General features: G+C 44.2%; 1 protein-coding gene across 1 annotated transcript in view; it reads right to left on the bottom strand.

Annotated features, from left to right (window-relative positions):
* LOC308319552 (cyclin-dependent kinase-like 5) overlaps nucleotides 1-12,825 on the bottom strand; it is a gene marked incomplete at its 3' end in the record, with an annotated part of 111,696 nt that extends 98,871 nt beyond the window's left edge. Inside the window, exons 1-2 of the mRNA XM_080769656.1 lie at nucleotides 12,758-12,825; nucleotides 2,348-2,382 (exon numbers count right to left, since the gene is read on the bottom strand). Coding sequence (XP_080625782.1) covers nucleotides 2,348-2,382; nucleotides 12,758-12,794 — 72 coding nt within the window. The 5' untranslated portion in view covers nucleotides 12,795-12,825. The remainder of the gene's footprint in view (nucleotides 1-2,347; nucleotides 2,383-12,757) is intronic.
* Nucleotides 12,826-26,010: the final 13,185 nt, after the last annotated feature.

Here is a 26,010-nt window from a genome sequence, read left to right on the forward strand (position 1 = left end):
AGCAGGGCTGCATCCCAGCTCTCTGCCGCAGCATGGAACTCCGAGTGCGAAATAGCGATTATGCAACAGCTTACCCTAAGACCTACACGTCAACTCAATGTCATTGTAAGGAAGCTTTTCGAGCAATAAAATAATTTTTTTTATTACACTTTCACTTTGTATGACGCAAAAGGCCACCTCAAAACCACTAGCCTTTACTGCGCTAGCCACTCAGCTCGGCTAGATGCTAGGTCACGTCAGAGCCTGAGATATAGTCACGTGTCGTTTGAAACTGTTTTCATTCAGACCACGTGATGTACCTTATCAGCAATGTTAATCTCGGGCTTTGACACTCCCCCTTTAAGCAAATGTACTTAGTTACACAGCACAAAATAATGCAGCAGTTTTCTGCGCCTTGCCAAGCTCCTCACAGCAGGGAGGCTTGTTTTAGGAAACGCAGCGGTTACCGACGGGATGTGTTCCCGTTAAGGAGATCACATTCCCAGACTCTCGTTTTGTGTTTCCATTCTTCATTCATGCATAATCATCATTCTCATTAAAGTTAATCATTCACATAACTGTAATTCATTCACATTCATATTATAATCATTCACATAATTAATTCACGACAGAATCAGCCTCCACGTTCAATTCATCTGGCAGCCTGAATCCAGTCTGAATCAGGTCTGTGTGTTCAGACTGGCAGCCTGAATCCAGTCTGAATCAGATCTGTGCCACATCCATCCAGTAGTTAGAGAAAATTAGTGCAATGTGTGGCAAATACCACTAGCTTTCTATGTGTTCATAAAAGGGTTCTATACAATCACGTATAAAGTTGTTCCAACCCAACTCCCTTGGGAAACTTTGTGACAGCTGCTGACAGATAGGGTACCATTATCAACCAATATAAGGCAAATTCCAAACATTTCATTATGTACAGTACACGTCACATGTATGTAGCATGTGACGTGTCAAACTAGGTGGTTTTTTCATGATGCTGAATCCATTCCAAGCATTAGTTTTGCACGAAAAACACTCCTTGGGCTAAATTTGGTGTGTCGCAGTGAGGTCAGCAGCACATTCCATGTTATGTAAAGCTGCGTTGCATATACAGTACAGTACAGCACAGTACAGTACAGTACAGCACAGTGATTATCTAGTCATGCTGCTGATGCTGGTGTATATTTGGAACAAATAATCACACTAAAGACAACAGCCCTCTGGGCCAATACTGCACTATTAAAAGGCGTGCGCGTGTATGCGTGCATGTGTGTGTGTCTGTGCACACTCGTGCACGTGTGCGTGTGTGTGTATGTGTGCGTGTTTGCAGCTGGCCTGTGATCAATCAGGGTGAATGATCAAGCAAGCTCAGTAATTACAGGCTTGTGATAGCGTGGCTTTCCTCCTCTCCTCTCATTTATCTCTATCTCTCTCTCGCTCTATCTCTCTCTCTCTCTCTCTCTCTCTCTCCTCAACAATTAGCTAACATAAACCCTATTCAGGGGTGAACGTTGAACAGAAATAGATTATTTTGTCCACAGACAGACAGACAGACAGACACTGACATTGAATGTTTTCTCTGCAAACCGTTGGTCTGACCGCGTTCCCACTGGGACGTGCACACCCCCCGGTCATCGCAGCCAGACAGACAGACAGACAGACGTGCGCGTCCACGTGCAGTCGTGCACACCCACACACACACACACACACACAGTCACACATTTGGGGTCATTCGGTCGGAAGGACAGAGACACTGACCGAGTTATGTCCGGGACAGTTACGCCAGGCTTTTCCAAGTTGACGCGCATGTGACGTACGCGAGCCCCGCACACACACGCACACACACACACACACACACACACACACACACACACACACACACACACACACACACACACACACACACACACACACACACACACACACACACACACACACACACACACACACACACACACACACACACACACACACACACACACAGTATCGGGGGTTGCTGATAGATCATCAAATATGTCATCAAACTATCAATTAATGGCACTAAATGGCACTAAAAAACTGATGTCCGATCGATGACCCTCATCAAAAACCAGATGTCCGATCGATTACCTCATCAAAAACCAGATGTCCGATCGATGGCCCTTATTTCAACATACTGTATGACATCACTGAAACGTAAGGCCCTGCCACTCTGCGACAAACACAATCCAGAGGGTTCATTTTCAAATGGATAAACGGAACAGAAAACGATGGACTAAATGAAACGATGATTTGAAAGACCCTGTATGTACCGACCGAGCCAAAGTAACAAACAAGCAGATGCTAAATATAATAAACATCAACCTACTTAAACAACAAAATGTCTTACCTTATGTCGGCACTTCAGAACCACGCCATAGGCTCCTGAAAGAAAGGAACCGTCTATTAGGGCCGATTCATACTCCTACATTTTCAGAAGCACCGAAGAGACGACTTTAGGACAGGTACACCTGTTATTAGTAGTCTGTCAGAGTAACTAGTTATTGTAAGTGTAGATTGTACACGTATGGATCGGTCCGCCAAACAAGAATCCACCTGTGTGTGTTCTCTTGTTGCGTTTAACACTTTGACTACTATTCACAAGTTTCCAGAGTTCATTCATTGTAGAACACTTTCCCTGCGATTCGCGACTTGCCCGAGTTATGTTTTCATTGTTTAATCCACATTTTTAATCAGTTTTAAGTCATACACCAGACAGAATGGGATATGAGACGCATTTTGATCGCAAAAAAGTCATGACAAGCAACTCAGCTAAATTCGGTGCACTGGCTGTTCAAAGGTCATTTTAAACATAGGCAGTCTAGCCTGAAAGACGGCCACATATTGCTTCAACATGTTCAAGGTCAAGGTTGTCTTTATTTGTCCCCCTCGGGAGAAATGTGTCTTGGAGACAGAGTCACAGCACATAAGAAAAGGAAAGACACCATGAAACACCCAACATACTGCACAACAGAGATATTGCACACATTCCCCTTGATAAAGTGCAACTAGTCAATAAAGTGCATTCGGCAATCTCTGATTGAGCATGTTGATTGACAGGGGAACAAAAGAGTGTTTAAATCTATTCTACACATACCGTGGAGTTCTATGTATCTCCTACCGGATAGCATTAGCTCGTACTCTCGGTACAACAATGCAAAGGGAACACATGTCTCATAAACCCGGGAGGCTGCATTTGCATGTGGCTTTTGTTAGTAAATCCATTGATTCATTCCACTCTACCCTTGTGGGAATTTGTTTGTTTTTACAAGTCCTACCAAAGTAAAGTCTACGTTTAATTCCTGCAGGAGCTGGGACAGAATGTCCCCCCGTGGGATTAATGAAGGACCCCCCCTAAATATTCACAGAGATGTTCCGTCATCATAAGTGGTTCTTGTGTAAAAGATAAAAGGCTTTTTTGACGTGGGGAAACCGGGCGTACTTAAAGAGCGCTGGGAGAGATACTGTCAGCATCAATAAAACATGATGGGTCTGAGTTGTGTCCCGAGCGCTGAGAGAGACGACGTGACACAGTCCCACTGAGCAGGAAGGCTGACTGCGTTCTGAAGCCTTCAAGACACAGGGCTGCGAGTCAATCCGACTGCGTTCTGAAGCCTTCAAGACACAGGGCTGCGAGTCAATCCGACTGCGTTCTGAAGACTCTGGGTCTGTTGCACCAAAACTCTGCACACATTTCTGTCACTTAAAACAGTAGATCATCTCAAACATTTCCATGGTCCTTGGGTGAGTCCTTTTTCAAAAGGACCCCAATCTGATTCTGAAAAGATTTTAGGCCAGGGACTACAACAGAAGATATCTGTGTTGTTATATTGTTTGTTTGTTTGTTTAATTCATTTTTTTTGTTAATGTAAGATTTTATCCTGCTTGTAGTTCGGCTATTTCCAAATATCTCCGTGTTTGTAGATTAGATGATGTATAAAATAGGGTGGATAAACTGCTCCTCATTTGTTTTTTTCCTCCCGGAACCCACTTTGACAACCACTGGTACAGTACAGTACAGTACAGTACAGTACAGTACAGTACAGTACAGTACAGTACAGATATACTTGTCCCAGAGAGAGAGAGAGAGAGAGAGAGAGAGAGAGAGAGAGAGAGAGAGAGAGAGAGAGAGAGAGAGAGAGAGAGAGAGAGAGGGGAGGGGGGGATGGGGCATCCTTTTTTCTGTGAAAGAGGATAGCGGGTGTTTCAGGTTAGAAAGTAGGACAGGAGAGTTGGCACTCAGAGCCTCTCTCTCTCTCTCTCTCTCTCTCTCTCTCTTAAGTTGTGATGTTATCGACCCTGGCATGCAGTCTCACACGTAAGTATCGCCCCCGAGGGCACCCGCTGGAGTCCTTGAACGGGAGGAGGAGGACGGCGGCACCCCACCCCGCCCGTCCGCCCGCCCGCGTGTTGTAACGCCTGGCGGTTATACTTTTTCTCAGTGCTCCCTAAATATAGCAGATCTACAGATATACTGTACATATCTACAGATATAGCAGATCTACAGATAATAGCAGCTCTACAGATATAGCAGATCTACAGATAATAGCAGATCTACAGATAATAGCAGATCTACAGATAATAGCAGATCTACAGATAATAGCAGATCTACAGATAATAGCAGAGCGGTATGGACGTGGTCTGCTATTTTACGGTGTGCAACACAGCGTCGACAAGAAAAAGAAAAAAAAAGACGAAAAACACTGACGGAAACTAAAAACGAAGCTATGGTGACTAAAATCAATTTGTCAACAAATAAAAACTAAACTAAAAATGTATATGTTAGGATCAAGGGACTAGTGGACAAGAGATCCACTATGGTCACTAAGTCACAACGCGTCGCAGCGCAACACGTTGTTTGTGAGCTTGTAGATCGGCTATTTTCAGCAATGTGTAAAATACATTTTAGTCGACCAAAATCTTATGATATTTTAGTTGACTAAAACTAGACTAACACTTGGTGACTAAAAGATGACTAAAAACTAAATGAAACCTATATTCAAGAGACAATGACTAAATCAAATTCTCTCTCTCTCTCTCTCTCTCAATTCAATTTTTCAATTCAGTTAGCTTTATTGGCATGAATGTAGTAGCTACAGTATTGCCAAAGCATGAAGTTCAACAAAAGAACCGAACAAAATAAAATAAATACAAAATATAACAGAAAACAAGCAAATAGAACATTAATTTTCACAATACAATATGAAAATACTGTCAAAATGTACAGTATTAAATGTGTCCGTGGTGTGTCGAGATGGTTCGTGTCAAGATAATAGTCATTGTGTATATTTTTCTAAGTGTCCCTCATTTTGTGACATGCAGTCACATACTGTGCAGCCAGATGTGCTGCAGGTCCCTCTCCCAACAGAATGAGTTGTTTGTCACTGTCATGCAACTCTTTAAACTTTGGGATCAACAACTCAAATTTATTAAAATATGTGGTTCTTATATTATTATATTTCTCTCTCTCTGTCTCTCTCTGTCTCTCTCTCTCTCTCTCTCTCTCTCTCTCTCTCTCTCTCTCTCTCTCTCTGACATTTCAGCTGACATGATTCATTGTGGTACAAAACGACTGCGTTTCAGAATTCCATTGTGTTTTGTTTTTTGCCTCATTTCGAACAAATAATTGATGGCCTTTCGTTCCGTTTGCCGTTCAGGCTCCGTAAACAGGAATCACACGCTGCAGATATGACAAATAACTGACCTACGCAAAACGAAGGGGAGACATATTAAATATTAACTTCATACCTTCAGGCTTAAAGCTTAAAATATGCTATAATAAGCTCAGTGGAAACATGCACATTATAAACAACACGTTACGTAAAAGGTTGTGTTCACACTTGGTTGCATGCTGAAAAATAGCAGATCTACAAGCTCGCAAGGTTCTGTATAGCCATGGGACTAGTGGAGAAGAGATTCTACTGAATCTCTTCTCCACTAGTCCCTCCCCTAACATTTTAGTGTAGCATTTCTGTTGACGCAATTTGTCAATATAATTTTGTCTTAGTTTCAGTCATCATAGCTTAGTTTTTTAGCTTTTATTCAGTGTATAAGTTTATTTTCCCTTTTTACCTTCTTTATGATGAAATCCTGTTCTGTTCTTTGACTATATAGAAGTGTCTATTTGTATTCGTCTCTAAATGTTTTGAAGAATTGAACATGGTAAACAAGTGTAATGCTTAATTGGGTCGTCCACTCACAGTTAACAGTCTTTGTATTGAGTTTGTGCTTGAAATGTACTGTAATTCTGCAAACTGCTAATAAATATTTCAATCAATCAATCAATCAAAAACATGTTTTCGTCATAGATTTAGTCGACACAATCAACACTGTACTAGCACTGTACCCGTTATCTCTTAATGCAGCTTCCAAGCAAGTCATTAATTCTTTCCTCGCCTCAGATTATGTCACGAGGGAGTTTTTTTAATCAGATTCTGTGCATTCATAAGCATCATAACAGCCAGCGGGTGTTGTATAGACTATAAGCTCGCCATCCACTACATCTAGCCCATTCTGACCTGAGATCAGATTCTAAAAATGTCTTCTACATCCTGACAGTTTTCTATTCTGACCTGAGATCAGATTCTAAAAATGTCTTCTACATCTTGACAGGTTTCCATTCTGACCTGAGATCAGATTCTAAAAATGTTCTTCTATACATCCTGACAGTTTTCTGAAAAAGCTATGTTTCTATGTGGTTTTTCGATTAAAAAGAAAATAGCAGACCTACAAGCTCATAGCGCGCCACTCGGTGGCGCGCTATGAGCTTGTAGATCTGCTATTTTTCAATAGCTAAAGCATAACATAACGCTAACACCAAAAGGGGTTCCCGACCAATATGGGCTAGATCGCCACTGTCAGTCGGAAACGTCACGCGTCCAAATTGCTATACTTTTCAGAAAACGGAAAAACAGAGAACCTAGAATCTACTTATTATTTTGTATTCGCTGATATATATATTATTGTGTATAAATCGTTTATGCTTTGTTGATGAATTGAATACATAGGCCAAACATTTTTTTTCATTTTAGACTTAATGTCTGACTGTACCATGTGCCGTTTACAATTCTGCCTAATAACGTATTCACTCAAATTAAATTAAATTCCACAATATACGATCATGACATTTTACAGGGAAGATAAATTGCCATACAAATAATTGCGATTAGGCTTCAGGATTTAATTGCGTTTTTTGGGCACGGAGCATTTTGGAACACATGAATCAAGATGACATTTTTCTGCATGAGCTTTTAGGAAGTACTTTCTCACTGTCTCTAACCCAAAAATAGCAGATCAAAATGCGTCACAATCTGCTATTTCTGCTACTTTTGTGTGACACTGCATAGTGTGGTAAAGTAGGGCATTTATTTACAGGGGGAAACATAGTTGAAAGATGGAAACACAAGGTTTGAAAGATGGGTGAATGTTTAACCCATTCCGACCTGAGATCAGATTCATACGAGGTTTCCACTGCAGGACACACACTGGTCTGATTAACCCATTCTGACCTGAGATCAGGATTCTAAAAATGTCAGTCGTTCTTCGATTTTTCAAAAATAGCAGACCTACAAGCTCGTAGCGCGCCACTCGGTGGCGCGCTATGAGCTTGTAGATCTGCTATTTTTCAATAGCTAAAGCATAACATGATGCCAACACCAGAATGGGTTCCCGTTCAGAATGGGATAATGTACAATCTATGTGAAGCGCCTTGGATAAAGGCGCTATATATATAATATAAATGCACCATTTACCACCCCGACGGAGACGATAGATAAAATCACCATGTACAGTAAATCACTTCCATGGACCTTCATTCAATAACATTGTTTGTTTTTTCCATCTTCCAACCCTCTGTGGACATTCCTTTTGTGTTATGTTGGTGAGTTCTTCTGTCGTCTTGGATGTAAATTATGAAAAGACGTGCTCAGAAAACGTGATCTACATTTTTTTGCATAAACAAACATTAACCAACCACCGACCAAGAGAACGATGCAGTGGTCTCGCCTCGAGGCCAGTGGTTTTCAAACCTTCTCCCGTCAAGGACCATACAGTATCTGACAGCCTACTGTACAAGGACCATACAGTATCTGACAGCCTACTGTATCCTACTGTACAAGGACCATACAGTATCTGACAGCCTACTGTATCCTACTGTACAAGGACCATACAGTATCTGACAGCCTACTGTACCCTACTGTAAAAGGACCATACAGTATCTGACAGCCTACTGTATCCTACTGTACAAGGACCATACAGTATCTGACAGCCTACTGTACAAGGACCATACAGTATCTGACAGCCTACTGTATCCTACTGTAAAAGGACCATACAGTATCTGACAGCCTACTGTACACTACTGTACAAGGACCATACAGTATCTGACAGCCTACTGTATCCTACTGTACAAGGACCATACAGTATCTGACAGCCTACTGTATCCTACTGTACAAGGACCCTACAGTATCTGACAGCCTACTGTATCCTACTGTACAAGGAGCATACAGTATCTGACAGCCTACTGTATCCTACTGTAAAAGGACCATACAGTATCTGACAGCCTACTGTACACTACTGTACAAGGACCATACAGTATCTGACAGCCTACTGTATCCTACTGTACAAGGACCATACAGTATCTGACAGCCTACTGTATCCTACTGTACAAGGACCCTACAGTATCTGACAGCCTACTGTATCCTACTGTACAAGGACCATACAGTATCTGACAGCCTACTGTATCCTACTGTACAAGGACCATACAGTATCTGACAGCCTACTGTATCCTACTGTACAAGGACCATACAGTATCTGACAGCCTACTGTACAAGGACCATACAGTATCTGACAGCCTACTGTATCCTACTGTACAAGGACCATACAGTATCTGACAGCCTACTGTACACTACTGTACAAGGACCATACAGTATCTGACAGCCTACTGTATCCTACTGTACAAGGACCCTACAGTATCTGACAGCCTACTGTACCCTACTGTAAAAGGACCATACAGTATCTGACAGCCTACTGTACAAGGACCATACAGTATCTGACAGCCTACTGTACAAGGACCATACAGTATCTGACAGCCTACTGTACAAGGACCATACAGTATCTGACAGCCTACTGTACAAGGACCATACAGTATCTGACAGCCTACTGTATCCTACTGTAAAAGGACCATACAGTATCTGACAGCCTACTGTACACTACTGTACAAGGACCATACAGTATCTGACAGCCTACTGTATCCTACTGTAAAAGGACCATACAGTATCTGACAGCCTACTGTACACTACTGTACAAGGACCATACAGTATCTGACAGCCTACTGTATCCTACTGTAAAAGGAGCATACAGTATCTGACAGCCTACTGTATCCTACTGTACAAGGAGCATACAGTATCTGACAGCCTACTGTACAAGGACCATACAGTATCTGACAGCCTACTGTATCCTACTGTACAAGGAGCATACAGTATCTGACAGCCTACTGTACAAGGACCATACAGTATCTGACAGCCTACTGTATCCTACTGTAAAAGGAGCATACAGTATCTGACAGCCTACTGTACAAGGACCATACAGTATCTGACAGCCTACTGTATCCTACTGTACAAGGAGCATACAGTATCTGACAGCCTACTGTACAAGGACCATACAGTATCTGACAGCCTACTGTACCCTACTGTAAAAGGACCATACAGTATCTGACAGCCTACTGTATCCTACCGTACAAGGACCATACAGTATCTGACAGCCTACTGTATCCTACCGTACAAGGACCATACAGTATCTGACAGCCTACTGTATCCTACTGTACAAGGACCATACAGTATCTGACAGCCTACTGTATCCTACTGTACAAGGACCATACAGTATCTGACAGCCTACTGTATCCTACTGTACAAGGACCCTACAGTATCTGACAGCCTACTGTATCCTACTGTACAAGGAGCATACAGGACGTACAGTATCTGACAGCCTACTGTACCACCAACATCTGAATATATTTCGTGCCAGGGACCCCCCCCTTACCACAAGATCATTTAGAAAATAGCAGATCTACAAGCGTCACGTTATGTGAGCTTGTGCATATTATGCTACGTTCATATATGATTATAGGTTAAATAGATTTTTAGGGTATATCCATTCATTTTGTAGGGGGTCCCCCATAAGGACCTCTGGGGGTCCCCGGACCCCCCATAAGGACCTCTGGGGGTCCCCGGACCCCCCATAAGGACCTCTGGGGGTCCCCCATAAGGACCTCTGGGGGTCCCCAGACTCCATTTTGAGATCCAACGCTCTAGTCTAGGCCAGTGGCTCTCAAACATCTTCATGTCAAGGACCACCGACTTGGCTGTGGCGGACCCCCCCATTTGGAGATATTTAGAGCCAGGGGGACCCCCCATTTGAACAGGTTTAGCTAGGGGGGACCCCCCATTTGAACAGGTTTAGCCAGGGGGACCCCCCATTTGAACAGGTTTAGCCAGGGGGACCCCCCATTTGAACAGGTTTAGCCAGGGGGACCCCCCATTTGAACAGGTTTAGCCAGGGGGACCCCCCATTTGAACAGGTTTAGCCAGGGGGACCCCCCTGGCTAGTAAAGAGCAGGTTTTAGTTGTGATATTACATAAGTGTGCCTCTGTCTGTTGTGTAGGCGTGGAGCCTCTGGGTAGTTATTCTTAGACAGCACTGTGTTCACTGTGTGGAGACTGGAGAACAGCATACCTTATACAGTAGCTGCTAGTGGAATTATCATGTATACTCGTTATTTATACCCGCGGGCAACCCGACGTTCATTTGGTGCATTTTATAGACAAAAGCTGCTGCTCTTGTGCTGCTCACATAACATCGTGAGCTTTTTGGATCAGCTATTTTAGCGATATTTTAAAACTCTCGTCCTACTTCCGACGTCCTTCACTGGTGATATTAATGAAGGCCATTCTGGAGAAAAAAAGGGTGCTGCTATTTAGGCCTGACGTCGAAATTAAAAAAATGTCTTTCTAAATCCTGACAGTTTTCTGAAAAACCTTATGTTTCTGGCAGTCGTTCTCAAACATTTTCATGTCAAGGACCCCCAAAAATATATGTAATTGTCCTAACCTCAGTAAAACTATGCCTTCCCGGGAGCCAATCAGACACATGGTGAGGCGGGTCTACCCTAGAACGTTGGTGGGATTCATAATCACGCTGCATAGAGCCTATCTCTATTGAGCATGTGCAGACCGCGGCCATCTTTGCCATCAGAGTTTGGAAGCACTCGTTTTCAGTAAAGCCACGTCCTGCTGCCGCCTGCATTATGTGCACATTCATAACAGGGCAGTTGAGTGACATCTAACGAGCACTTCCAAACTGCAACACAAAAGGAATCAAAATAACCTGCTCCGCTCCCTCCACTGGCTCCCGGTCGCTGCCCGCACAGAATACAAAACTCTGATGCTGGCATTCAAAGCAACCAAAGGTATGGCTCCCCCATATCTTGCAAGTATGATTGAACCCTACAAACCCTCCCGCGCACTCAGATCAGCTAACGCAGGGAAGCTGGAAGTACCCTCACTAAAAACGCCGGGACAACGCTCCACACGTCCCAAACTCTTCTCCCTTCTGGCTCCAAAACTGTGGAATGCACTTCCCATGGCAGTCAGAACTGCAGCATCACTCCCAATCTTCCGCCGTAGTCTGAAAACCCACCTTTTCAGACTCCATCATGGCCCATAGCACTTACTCTACCCTAGATAGCACTTCTGTAGACTTAGATAGCATTTGAAACAGACTTATAGCATGTTATGTAGACAGCACTAGAATTGCATTGTATGTAGTCATAGCACGCCATAGTACATATGTATAGCATAGTAGTATATATGTAAAGTTTATACGTATAAATTTCATTATATAGATATTCCACTGTTACTTTCTTAGCTTACGCATGTTTCATGATGAATGTTTTTATGTGATGTATTCCCATGCTTTTGTTCTTGCTTAATGTAAGTCGCTCTGGATTAAGAGCGTCTGCTAAATGCCTAAATTGTAAATTGTAAATTGTAATCACCTGCCAGCCAGGACACAAAGTAGCTCATAACAACATGTCTACAGTGGATTTTTATGACACACACACTTTGAGGATAGAAAGAGAATAATTCAGGTTTTTCGTAACAGCTGCAATGTTGGCGAGTTTGACGTTGTGTAATACAATCAGATAGGACTGTTCTGTGTGGATGAATGGGCTGTCTATGGGAAGTTAGCACCTTGTTAGCACCTTGCCATTAAATGGAGTTGGAACAACAGATGTTCAGGAGGCGGAGGAACACACCTTGACCACACCTTCACGCCGTCCTCCGCCCTCCACGCCAATCTATACCTGAGCCTACTTATACCCGACCCGCCCCAGACAACCCAGCATCCTCTATGCTTTTCGTATCCCGCCACCATCCCCATCACCACCACCACAGGACCAGCAGCATCTCCACTGCTCCATCTCCTCCTCCCTCTCTCCTCTCCTCACCTCCTCCCTTCCTCACAGTTCCCACAGGGGGGGGATCACGCCTCCACGTGTACCGCGGGCTGACCGCCACACGACCCCCTCCCCAAAGACTCCAGGGTCGGCGACCCCCCCCCCGGAACCCACGCCCCGCTCCCCCCACTCTCCTCATCATCATTTCATTCATTCATTCAATAAAACCTTTAAACCTTCCACAAGGTGTGTTCATTCATTCAACTAGTGAATTAACTTATTATGGTAAGATGAGGTGGAAACGCTCACCTTCGCCTACGATCCCAAGGACTTCGAATTTATTCATCACATCACCGATGTCCGGAGGAGGAGCACCCCTTCCTTCCAACGTTTAATGGGCAGCGGGGAGGAGGCGAGGAGGAGGAGGAGGAGGAGGGGTCCCACCCTGGCAGGACGAAGAGGAGGCCTGCAGCGGGCCGGCTCCCAGGAGGAAGAGGAGGAGGTGGTGGAGGAGGAGGAGCGGGCTGGCGCTGGGCCACCGCTCGCCACGCTGCATCGCTTCTTCACGGGATCACCACCTGCATCAGGGGAGGGGGGGGGGGGGAGGAGGGGGAGGAGGGGGGAGGGGGGGGGGGGGGGGAGGGGAGGGGGACAACACCAGAGAGAAGAGAGTAAAATAGGGTGCGTTTTGCATCCCAAAATGCAGTTTTTATCATGCATCCCGGGAGTCATTACATTGAAAACGTATTCACATCATTGAGAGAGAGCCATATCAGTCAAAGGAGGCATGCACACGCACGCACACACACACACACGCACGCACGCACGCACGCACACACACACACACACACACACACACACACACACACACACACACACACACACACACACACACACACACACACACACACACACACACACACACACACACACACACACACACACACACACACACACACACACACACACACACACACACACACACACACACACACATCAAAGGAGCCTTGAGCCCTTGCCCTTTTAAAGAGTAAAATAGGGTGCATCTTGCATCCCAAAATGCAGTTTTTATAGTGCATCCCAGGACTCATTACATTGAAAACCTATTCACATGTATCACTGAGAGAGCCATATCAGTCAAAGCAGGCACACACACGCGCACACACACACACACACACACACACACACACACACACACACACACACACACACACACACACACACACACACACACACACACACACACACACACACACACACACACACACACACACACACACATCAAAGGAGCCTTGAGCCCCCCTGCCCTTTTACCCGTCTGTAAAAAAACTGCTCTCTCCAGACCAAGAATGCAGCATTTATACTGTGATGAAAGAAACAAGAAATTCCTTTTTATTCAGGAGAATTGCCTTTTTCTCTCCTGAACTTGAACGCCATCATTTTGCGTTGAAAGAATGTGTCCTCTGTGTAGAGATCCGTGTCGGAGGCGGAGCCTATGACGCATCTTCAGCAGCTAAGGAGTGCGGGGGTCGTGCCCACGACCATGCTGATCTACAAGCTCTCAACGTGTCACAGCGCGACACGTTGAGAGCTTGTAGATCAGCTATTTTGGGGCATTTGTTGGGCATTTAAAAGTGCCCTTTTAACCCATTCTGACCGGGCACCCATTTTGGTGTTAGCATCATGTTATGCTTTACCTATTGAAAAATAGCAGATCTACAAGCTCATATCGCGCCACCGAGTGGCGCGATACGAGCTTGTAGGTCTGCTATTTTTGAAAAATTCGAAGAACGACTGACATTTTTAGAATCTGATCTCAGGTCAGAATGGGTTCATCAGACCAGTGTGTGTCCAGTGGAAACCTCGTATGAATCTGATCTCAGGTCAGAATGGGTTAAGGAATTTCCGCCCCCGCCTATATCCAACATTCTCTGCACGTCTCCTCTGCACGATGAAGACGGCCGTAACCCATTCAGAGCGGGAACCCCTTTTGGTGTTTTAAGCGTTACGTCATACTTTAGCTGTTGAAAAATAGCAGATCTACAAGCTTGTAGCGCGCCACCGAGTGGCGCGCTACAAGCTTGTAGGTCTGCTATTTTTTTAAAGTCGTGAAAATGTGGTGCAAATCTGCAAATCTTTGAATATATATTCTTTCAGAGCATAAGTCTTTAACTCAAATCTTGTCCTGGAACAACATATTTTCAGATGGGGGTCCGGTGGCCAATTACATATATTTTTCTGGGTCTTTGACATGAAATATTGAGCACCACTGATACAGAAACATGAGGTATTTTCTCAGGATTTATTTTAAATATCGACGTCAGACCTAAATGGGTTAGTTCACCTTTAGTAGTGGAACTGCCATCCATCACTGACAGGCCTGTCACAATTATCGCAGGGAGAAAAAAAAAAAAAGATCTCATAATTGATATTATGAATTGTTATTAGTCATATCTGCTCCGTGCAAATTCTTGTTTACGTCGTTAAGTACTAAAAAGGAAAAACAGAAATGTCATTTTGATTTATGCTCCATGTCAAGAACACGATTAAATCGTTAATCACGATTAGTTGTTTGCGGCAATTTATCTTCCGCGTAACATTTCATGACCGTAGGAGAGTCCTGTCCCTGCTGTGAGCTAGTGTAATGGTACACTGACTCAGCTAGGAGTCTCACACACGCACAGTCGCACACACACACGCACACACACGGTGCGCGCGCACACACACACACACGTGCGCGCGCACACACACACACACACACACGGTGCGCGTGCAAACACACACACACACACACACACACACACACACACACACGGTGCACGCATATACACACACTCCAGTGGCTCAGGAGCTACACCCCCCAAAACTGCCCAAAGTATCAATAAAAAAATCACACCCGTCTCTCTCTCTCTCTCTCTCTTTAGCAGGCAACAGTACAGCACTATTCCTCTCTGTGTTTCTGGCACAACAGCGCCCCTACTGGTGCTCATTATGCTGGTGCTCATTAACGTCACATACATTAGGCGAACATGGACATTGCTGTTTGTGTTCTGATATAGCATCAAGGTGCTGATAGCATCATCAGCACTCAGTTTGGCCCATAATGTAATCTATGGTTCCTTTTCTTACTCAGCAGATCATGTTATCATACACCTCTAATCTATACCTCCACCCCCCCCCCCCCCCCCCCCCCCCCCCCCCACACACACACACACGGAGGTCGAGGGGGGGGGAGAGGGGGGGGCTGAGGAACCGACGGGATCCCTCTGCGTGAGATGGAAGAGATGAAAAACTGCCGGCTATAAATAAGAGAGTTCATTCTCCATCATTTATTTATGCCAACGGCCTTGTGTGGGTTTTACTTTTTTGACATAAGACTACAGTTTCTCCACTACTCCCCGTCTGACAGCAACAGCATGGATCCACAGATGACAGGCAGGAAGGATGGAAGGGAGGGAGGAAGGAAGGGAGGGAGGGAAGGAAGGATGGGATTGAGGAAGGGAGGGAGGGAGGAAGGGAGGGAGGGAGGGAGGAAGGGAGGGAGGGAGGGAGGAAGGACCTCCTCCATCACTCTGTACCCCAGAGGAGGAGGAGGAGGAGGAGGAGGAGGAGGAGGAGGAGGAGGAGGGGGGAGGGGGAGGGGGAGGGGGGAGGGGGAGGGGGAGCCCAGAGCCATAGAGTAAGACAGAGTTACGAAAACACCGTTCACTTCATGGGGCTTCAGTCCAATGGACTGAATGGAGGCTCTCCTACATAGAATTAGGCAGAAATGCATTGGACCACCCAGGGCAACAGCCCATGAGCTTTAATGATCTTAAATCCCTTTATTTTAGATTGTTTATGTTGTAGTGTAATCGTACAACATAAACATTACAGAGACTGTAGTTGTTACTGTACAATACTTTAAAACAGTTGTCATGTTGCACACATGCCCCAAAATAGCTCTTATTTGCGCCGCCCTCGTTGAAAACAATGTATTTCCAACTCCAGCTTGCGTCTCGAGTGCTCACTTTCTGCCCCCTCAATATCGTAACTCTTCTGTTAGATAACTCTGGGTGATTTGGGTGACCACGTGACCTTTCTTCTACTACCCGCCTTAGTACACGAATCCAACGTACTACTTAATACACAGTTACACACAACAAGATATATTTCAGAAATCGGACGGGTGGATTTCCATGAAACTATACGATCTGTCCAATCGATGCGCTGCCCTGGCTTCATGCCAGCAGGCAGGGCGGCTGACATCAAACGGCGGCGGGGAGAGAAAGTGAAACCCGACTCTACTATCACTGCAAAAGTGGCGAAATTTTGAAGCAAAAAAGGCTGCCGAAAACGGTGAAACGTGTCCGTGCGAAACATCTATTTTCCGCGCTATACCTTTGGTAAGGGCTTCATTGTATTTTTGTATAACCACTTGAACCCTCGGATTCCTATTCTGGGCCGGGTGACATTAACCAGAAATAGGCGAACTACAAGACCACAACAACAACAACGCAGCACAGAGGTTTCCGGTGAAGAGGTTTGGTGTAGAGGGAAACAAGAGCAGACCCTGTACAGCAGGGTTGCCCAAAAGGTATAGATCACAAAGGCTAAGGGAACGGTAACAAGAAGACTCACCCCGGTGCGTGCCCGTTTTTCCTCCCGGAATTTTCCCCAGTGAGGGGGATAACTTATTAATATGCTATTGGCTGTTTGTATTCTTTTTGGAAAAATATAAAAAAGATACTCCTGTGGAAAGGCTATATTATATTACTTATATTGACCCTATAAACAATTTAGTATTATTTAGTATATGTAAGGTTTTGCCCCCTCAAATGGTACCTCGTCAGATAATCCCCCACATATCCTACAACAACTTCTGTGAACAGACTTGAAGAGACTTCACTGTAGTAGCTTTTCATAAATTATGAAAACAGCTGTCTGCTGTCATGAAAGTTTATAGTTAAGAGAAATTCAAAATCCAGCCGTCTGCAGCCTCTCCCACCCCTCACTGGGGAAAATTCTGGGAGGAAAACAGAAACGGGGTGAGTCTTCTTGTATTCGGGGAAACGAAGGAAAAATAAACCAAGTGAGATTTGATAGGGAACACACCTCCAAGCCCCTCCCCTGCTTTGAATGAATGAATAGTTTATTTCGGTATACTTACATTTTTAATTTTTTTAAAGACAGTTGTGTTTTATACGGTCAGGTTTAGCACCGAAAAGGTGTATAGGCTGAAGCCAAAGCTTATTATGCCTATATCTTTGATGAATTGAACAATGTGGACCCCGTTGTAAACAAGTGTAATGCTTAATTGGGTCGTCCACTCACAGTTAACAGTCTTTGTATTGAGTTTGTGCTTGAAATGTACTGTAATTCTACAAACTGTTAATAAATATTTCAATCAATCAATCAAAACCCTTTTTAAGAGTAGTTACTGACAAAACAAAAACTAAGTAAGAAAACAAAAAAAAACAAAAAAAAAACAGCAGAAGCAGCTTTACGTTTCTTCTTCTGCACAGCAGCAGCTATTGTCGTCTAGAAGCAAAACGTTTGCCATGCATATAAAGCATCAACAACAATATATGCCTCGAGTAAACAACTATTATCGTCTAGAAGCAAAACGTTTGCCCTGCATATAAAGCATCAACAACAATATATGCCTCGAGTAAACAACTATTATCGTCTAGAAGCAAAACGTTTGCCATGCATATAAAGCATCAACAACAATATATGCCTGTAAACAACTATTATCGTCTAGAAGCAAAACGTTTGCCATGCATATAAAGCATCAACAACAATATATGCCTCGAGTAAACAACTATTATCGTCTAGAAGCAAAACGTTTGCCGTGCATAAAGCATCAACAACAATATATGCCTCGAGTAAACAACTATTGTCGTCTAGAAGCAAAACGTTTGCCCTGCATAAAGCATCAACAACAATATATGCCTCGTGTAAACAACTATTGTCGTCTAGAAGCAAAACGTTTGCCCTGCATATAAAGCATCAACAACAATATATGCCTCGTGTAAACAACTATTGTCGTCTAGAAGCAAAACGTTTGCCCTGCATAAAGCATCAACAACAATATATGCCTCGAGTAAACAACTATTGTCGTCTAGAAGCAAAACGTTTGCCCTGCATATAAAGCATCAACAACAATATATGCCTCGTGTAAACAACTATTGTCGTCTAGAAGCAAAACGTTTGCCCTGCATATAAAGCATCAACAACAATATATGCCTCGTGTAAACAACTATTATCGTCTAGAAGCAAAACGTTTGCCATGCATATAAAGCATCAACAACAATATATGCCTCGTGTAAACAACTATTATCGTCTAGAAGCAAAACGTTTGCCATGCATATAAAGCATCAACAACAATATATGCCTCGTGTAAACAACTATTCCCCACTGTGCTGCTACCTTGCCGTGGTGGGGAGGCTTGCGTACCTCCGTGACTCTGAAGGCTATACCGGAGGGGGTTCATACCCTCAGCAGGTTCAACCATGCCGGGCAGGTTTTAGAGTAGAGGTCAGACAAAAAGCAGCACCCGGTCCTCCAGGTTGGGGGTTGGGCGTGGGGCCAACAACCCCACCCCGTAAAACACTTTCCGTTACAGAAACGACGACAAGGATACAAGAGAATTCGGCACTGGGAGAGAGAAGTTCTTCAGCTCGAGGACGTATGACGTTAGGTGGTGAAAGCCAGGAGCCCCTGGAAGCCGCAGGACCGACCACCCTTCTCTCAACCAGGAAAAGCATCACCATAGGAACATGGAATGTAAGAACAATGTACCAAGCAGGGAAGACCTTTCAGATAGCGCAAGAGATGAAAAACTACAACCTGGCACTACTGGGAATCAGCGAGGCAAGATGGACGCAATCAGGACAGAAAAGATTGATGAGTGGAGAGATGCTACTTTACTCAGGCCATGAGGAGGACGGTGCCCCACACACAGAAGGGGTAGCCTTCATGCTATCAAGACCCGCACAGAGAGCACTAATAGACTGGGAGGCCCATGGACCAAGGATCATCACAGCATCGTTCAGAACAACAAATGATAAGATAAAGATGAATGTCATCCAATGTTATGCACCAACGAACAACAGCGAAGAAGGAGAAAAAGAGGAGTTCTACGATAGACTCCAGAACATCGTGGATACTTTTCCAGAGAAAGATACCACCATCCTCATGGGAGACTTTAATGCAAAAATAGGAGAAGTAAACATCGGCTACGAAGAAGTGATGGGGACACATGGACTTGGAGAAATGAGTGAAAACGGAGAGAAGTTCATGGATCTCTGCGCACTGAACAAGCTCGTTATCGGAGGCAGCATCTTCCCCCATAAAAGGATTCATAAAGCAACATGGGTATCACCAGACCACACAACAGAGAACCAAATAGATCACATCTGCATAAGCAAAAAGTTCAGAAGAACATTACAGGACGTGAGAGTTAACAGGGGAGCGGATGTAGCATCAGACCATCATTTGTTAACTGCTAGGCTGAAGCTGAAACTAAAGAAGAACAAGACGGAGACAACAAACCGACAGAAATTCAACACGAGCCTATTGAGGGACGCAGAAAAACAAGAAGAGTACAGACTGAAACTTTCAAACAAATTTGAAGTTCTCCAGGACATACTCGAGGATGAGATCAGCATTGACAGTCAGTGGCAACATATCAAAGAGTCACTAACATCCACATGCCAAGAAGTGGTCGGCTACAAGAAATTCCAACAAAAGGAGTGGATATCTACAGAAACCCAACACAGGATTCAAACAAGGAAGGAGAAGAAAGCAGCAGTGTCAAAAAGCCGCACAAGAGCATCGAAAGCAAAGGCACAAGCAGAGTATTCCGACGTCAACAAAATGGTGAAGAAGAGCATAAAGGCAGACAAGCGGAAATTCATCGACAACTTAGCCGAAGAAGCAGAGGAAGCAGCAAGAAATGGAAACATGAAACAGCTATATGACACCACCAGAAAGATGTCGGGCAAATACAGCAGACCACAAAGACCGGTTAGGGATAAAGATGGAAACAGCATTAAAACAAAGGACGGCCAACTACAGAGATGGGCAGAACACTTTGAGGAACTGCTAAATAGACCCCCACCAGCAAACCCCCCAGATATCCAACCAGCACAGACCGACCTCCCCATCAGCTGCGACATACCCAGCAGAGAGGAGATCAGGAAAGCTGTACAACATCTTAAGAGCGGAAAGACAGCAGGGCCAGATAACATCCCGGCAGAAGCCCTAAAGGCGGATGTTGATACCACCGTGAGCCTGCTGCATCCACTCTTCAGAAGAATCTGGGAAGAAGAAGAAATACCAGCAGACTGGAAAGAGGGCCTTATTACCAAGCTCCCAAAGAAAGGAGACCTGGGAAACTGCAACAACTATAGAGGGATCACCCTACTTTCTGTGCCAGGGAAAGTGCTATATAAAGTTATCCTGGAGAGAATAAAGGAGGCAGTCGACCAGCAACTAAGAGACGAGCAAGCAGGATTCAGAAAGAATCGGTCATGTGTCGACCAGATTGCGACTCTTCGCATTATCATAGAGCAGTCATTAGAATGGAATTCCCCACTCTATGTCAACTTTGTCGACTACGAAAAGGCATTTGACAGTGTAGATAGAGAGACCACCTGGAAGCTACTGAGACACCACGGAGTGCCCACTAAGATAGTGAACATCATTAAAAACAGTTATTCTGGAATGACCTGTAGAGTAATACACGACGGACAGCTAACAAACCAGTTTGAAATCAAGACCGGGGTCAGACAGGGTTGTCTCTTATCCCCATTCCTGTTTTTACTAGTCATTGACTGGATTATGAGAACAACAACAGAAAACAGGAAGAATGGAATCAGGTGGACATTATGGACACAGCTGGACGACTTAGATTTTGCAGACGACCTGGCACTACTGTCACATACCCACCATCAGATGCAAGACAAGACCAAAACACTTGCAGAGACTTCCGCACAAGTAGGGCTTAACATCCATCAAGGAAAAACCAAGAACATGAGGATAAATACGACCAGTACCGAACCAATCACACTAGGTGACACCACAATAGGAGAGGTAGAGTCCTTCACCTACCTGGGAAGTACTATCAGCCACCAGGGTGGTACAGATGCCGATGTAAAGGCAAGAATAGGTAAGGCAAGAACAGCTTTTATACTTCTAAAGAACATCTGGCACTCTAGGGAGATACAACAAAAAACTAAAATCAGAATATTCAACTCCAATGTTAAATCCGTCCTGCTCTATGGGGCAGAAACATGGAGAATCACAAAGACCACAATAAGCAAAGTGCAAACCTTCATAAACAAATGTCTAAGGAGAATCCTGAGAATTCACTGGCCGGACAAAATAAGCAACAAAGATCTCTGGATGAAAACTAAACAACTCCCTGCAACAGAAGAAATTGGACAAAGAAGATGGAGATGGATCGGGCACACACTGCGCAAACCAGTGTCAAACACCACCAGACAGGCGCTGACTTGGAACCCTCAGGGAAAGAGAAGCAGAGGCCGGCCCAAAAACAGCTGGCGGCGGGACCTCCAGGCAGACACCAAGAGGCTGGGATGCACCTGGTCGCAGATAGAGACGAATGCCAGTGACCGAGAACTCTGGAGGATCCTTGTCGACGGCCTATACCCCGGTAGGGGTGTCAGGCGTAAGTAAGTAAGTAAGTAAACAACTATTATCGTCTAGAAGCAAAACGTTTGCCATGCATATAAAGCATCAACAACAATATATGCCTCGTGTAAACAACTATTATCGTCTAGAAGCAAAACGTTTGCCATGCATATAAAGCATCAACAACAATATATGCCTCGTGTAAACAACTATTATCGTCTAGAAGCAAAACGTTTGCCATGCATATAAAGCATCAACAACAATATATGCCTGTAAACAACTATTATCGTCTAGAAGCAAAACGTTTGCCCTGCATAAAGCATCAACAACAATACATGCCTGTAAACAAGCTTGATACAAGGCTGTCATGTCACTTCCAAGGCTAATATAGCAGACGTTTGTTATGGATGGATTGAATATAGTTCTCCACTCAGAATGAGATAATTCCGAGCAGAATAATTCATACATGTATACTGTATAGCCTATAAGCATACAGTTATGGATGATAAATATTCTTGTTGCATCAAACTCAAAGCATCGTTAGAGGCTATATTACTTTTATGCATACAAAGTAATTCAGCCGTTCTTTTTCCCTGTACATTTTCCAGCCAGAGACCAACCATGGCAACCGCAACCATATGATAATTCATGTGTTATGGTGATTGTCCTGTTGATCTGAATATTAATTGATTTACACAACTGTTTCATCTCTCTCTCTCAGCTAAGAAGAGGTCCTTGACCTGCACAGAGTTGAAGGCCCCCAGCCTGTAGGCGGAGAGATAACAGTGGAGAGAGACTCATATCTGACTAGTCATTCATTTACAATACAATCTCTATCCAGGGAAATAATACTGGAAATAAACCTTTCCTTCCTCAAGGACCCCCCTGGGGGTCCCTCCCCAGACCCCACTTTGAGAACCACTACAATAGAGGCTATATATGCGCGTGACATCATCATCGTATATCCGAGAGGTATGCGGGAATGCCTACTGAGTGGCCAAAAAACTACTTTCTGGCCTCGACAGCCCCATTCATCAAAACGAAAAAGTCCTTTATCTGATTGTATTAAGACGACATTAAACTCACCAACATTGCAGCTGTACGGAAAGCTTGAATTATCTGTGTTTACGACGTGGATGTCACTGAAGAACTTTGCGAGAGCTTTGTGTGTGTGTGTGTGTGTGTGTGCGTGTGCGTGTGCGTGTGCGTGTGTGTGTGTGTGTGTGTGTGCGTGTGGACTGTGGAGTAGACGAAATCCTAACCGGTCCGGAAGATATCAAAAACCACAACACAGCAATGAGAGAACACAGTGCTGTGTGTGTTATGTGTGTGTGTGTGTGTGTGTGTGTGTGTGTGTGTGTGTGTGTGTGTGTGTGTGTGTGTGTGTGTGTGTGTGTGCGTGCGGTTCAGAATATCTCGCGCTGCCTCTCACCACGGCAGGGTTAGCCCACGGTCGTCCGTGTTCTCTCACCGCGGCTACTTCCTTTTTAATCCTAGAAGGATTAAGAGAATCTCTCGTCTTAGATGCTGTGGATTAGGTTTCAGATGCCAGACGGAGAAACTGATAGTATAGTTCAGGGAGAGAGAGAGAGAGAGAGAGAGAGAGAGAGAGAGAGAGAGAGAGAGAGAGAGAGACAGAGAGAGAGAGAGAGAGAGAGAGAGAGACAGAGAGAGAGAGAGAGAGAGGAACTGGATGAGTTAGTATGTACAGCACAGGCCGACCGTGTCTGCAATCTTTTTTTATTTTATTATTTTAAACACGCAAAGCATGTTAGCCACTTAACCCTATATATGCTTAGTTGACAGGGTCCGTTCCTCGTTTCCCTCTACACGGGCCTCGTGCCACGGGGGTGCAAAAGGGTGCATTTCCCCCCTTTAACCAGACCTCCTTGCACCCTTACGTGTAAAATGGTCTATTTTTGAGTGGTGGTGCAGCCACTCCATTGCGTATAGCTATGTGTGTCCCTGGCTGGCTGTGTCCCTGTTGGCTGTGTCCCTGGTTGGCTGTGTCCCTGGGTCCGTCCGAGCACGGAAGTAGCGTTTCTTTTCACCACCGTGAGCATGACCACGCGAGCGCACACACACACAGTACAACATTCCTTTTTTATTCAGGCGTCGAGTTCATCCTTGTAATGTGAGTGATGCGGACAGAGCTTGACTTTACAAGACATCTATTGTTTTATGACGTGCCAGGAATGTGCCACACCTCCATGAATAAATAGACCAACGCAGAGCTATTTGTTCTGTCTGAGTACCTGACAAACGCTACGGAATCTATATACAGGCATGCAGACTCTTTTGTATTGCTAAATGCTTAGTGATGAAAATGCCCCAACAACGCAAATTGAAGAGGCATTTCATCCTGGAGCCACGGCCCTGCCTCAACACTAAGGGCTGTATTTTGCGTGTCTTAAGTACCAAGTCTTATTCCCTAACTTGAGTAAACTAAAGTTGCGTGATCAATGCCATTTGGCTATTCTGTGTGGCCAAATAGCAATGATCACGCCTCCAGGTCTTAGTTTACTCAAGTTAGGGAATAAGACCTGGTACTTAAGACACGCAAAATACAGCCCTAAGGGGCATGTGTTGCGCATCTTAAGTACCAGGTCTTATGACTTAAATTAAGACATTGTGACCGATGCGATTTGGCCACTCAAAATAGCCAAACAGCATTGGCCATGCCTCCCGGTCTTCAAGGACCACTTCACCACTTCTTCATATAATAGGTCCTCACTAATAATCATGAAAAAAATGGCGCAATTTTTTTTCTGTGTCTCATAGGAGGGCTGTTGGCAGTTTAGAAACCGACTAAACATGTTTGTAAAAAAATATTGTTTAAAAAACAATCTGCCTAATGATGATGTCACTGGAAGACGGTTTCTAAACTGCCCACAGCCCTCCTATGAGACACATACCGAGTAGAAAAAAATCGTGCCATGTAATCATGATTATTAGTGAGGACCTATTATATGAAGATAGGTTGAAAAGTGGTGAAGTCCTTTAAGTTAAGTCATAAGACCTGGTACTTAAGACACTGGAAATAGGGCCCTAAGGGTTCCCATATTGTTCAGGCACAATACTCCTATTTCAACTACAAATAATATACCCCCAGTTTGGGAACCATTAACTCTACATCACCAAATCCCTTCGACGAAAATAGCCAAGCTTGTAGATCCGCAATTATTTTGTCAAAATGTCGCAACTACAGGATACAATTACACTTGACATTTTTTGGCATTTGCCAAGGCGCTCTTTACACCCAGAGAGTGACTTACAAAGTGCAAGATGTGAATAATCAGAAGCAGCATGATCTCTAGTCGACAAAACAAGGTATATAAATAGCCATAATAAAGAAGAGACCAAAGAAACTCGGAAGGATAGCAGATAAACAATGAGCGTACTGTAGTCTCTGTTGCCTCCGTTCCAACAGGCCGTCTACAAGCACATTCTTAAAGGAGAATTCCATACTAAAAGGCTTTCTTACCTTTCTTTGTAGTTGTTACGTCCCCCCACCAAAGAGGTCCAGGTGTTATTTTGTGCAAACGCTCCTTATTGGCTATTTCCCCTACCATAAGCTCTAAATGAATTGCATTGTATTGAATGGGAATTGAATGGGATGTATGGGGTGTTGTGCTAATTCGCTTATTTCCATCTCTCAAAATTATAATTTCTTTGTATATATCCTCTCTTCATAATGTAAATAATATCCCAAGCGGCACACTTTACTACTTCTTTCGATGGAAATAAGCGAACTAGCATAACACCCCATAGCCCCATTCAATTCCCATTCAATGCAATGCAATTCATTGAGGGCTTATGGTAGGGGAAATAGCCAATAAGGAGTTTTTGCACAAAAAAACACCTGGACCTCTTTGGTGGGGACGTAACAACTACAAAGAAAGGTAAGAAAGATAAGAAAGCAT

Source organism: Protomyctophum bolini (genome assembly GCF_963924005.1).
Source record: "Protomyctophum bolini genome assembly, chromosome: 8".
Lineage (NCBI taxonomy): Eukaryota > Metazoa > Chordata > Actinopteri > Myctophiformes > Myctophidae > Protomyctophum > Protomyctophum bolini.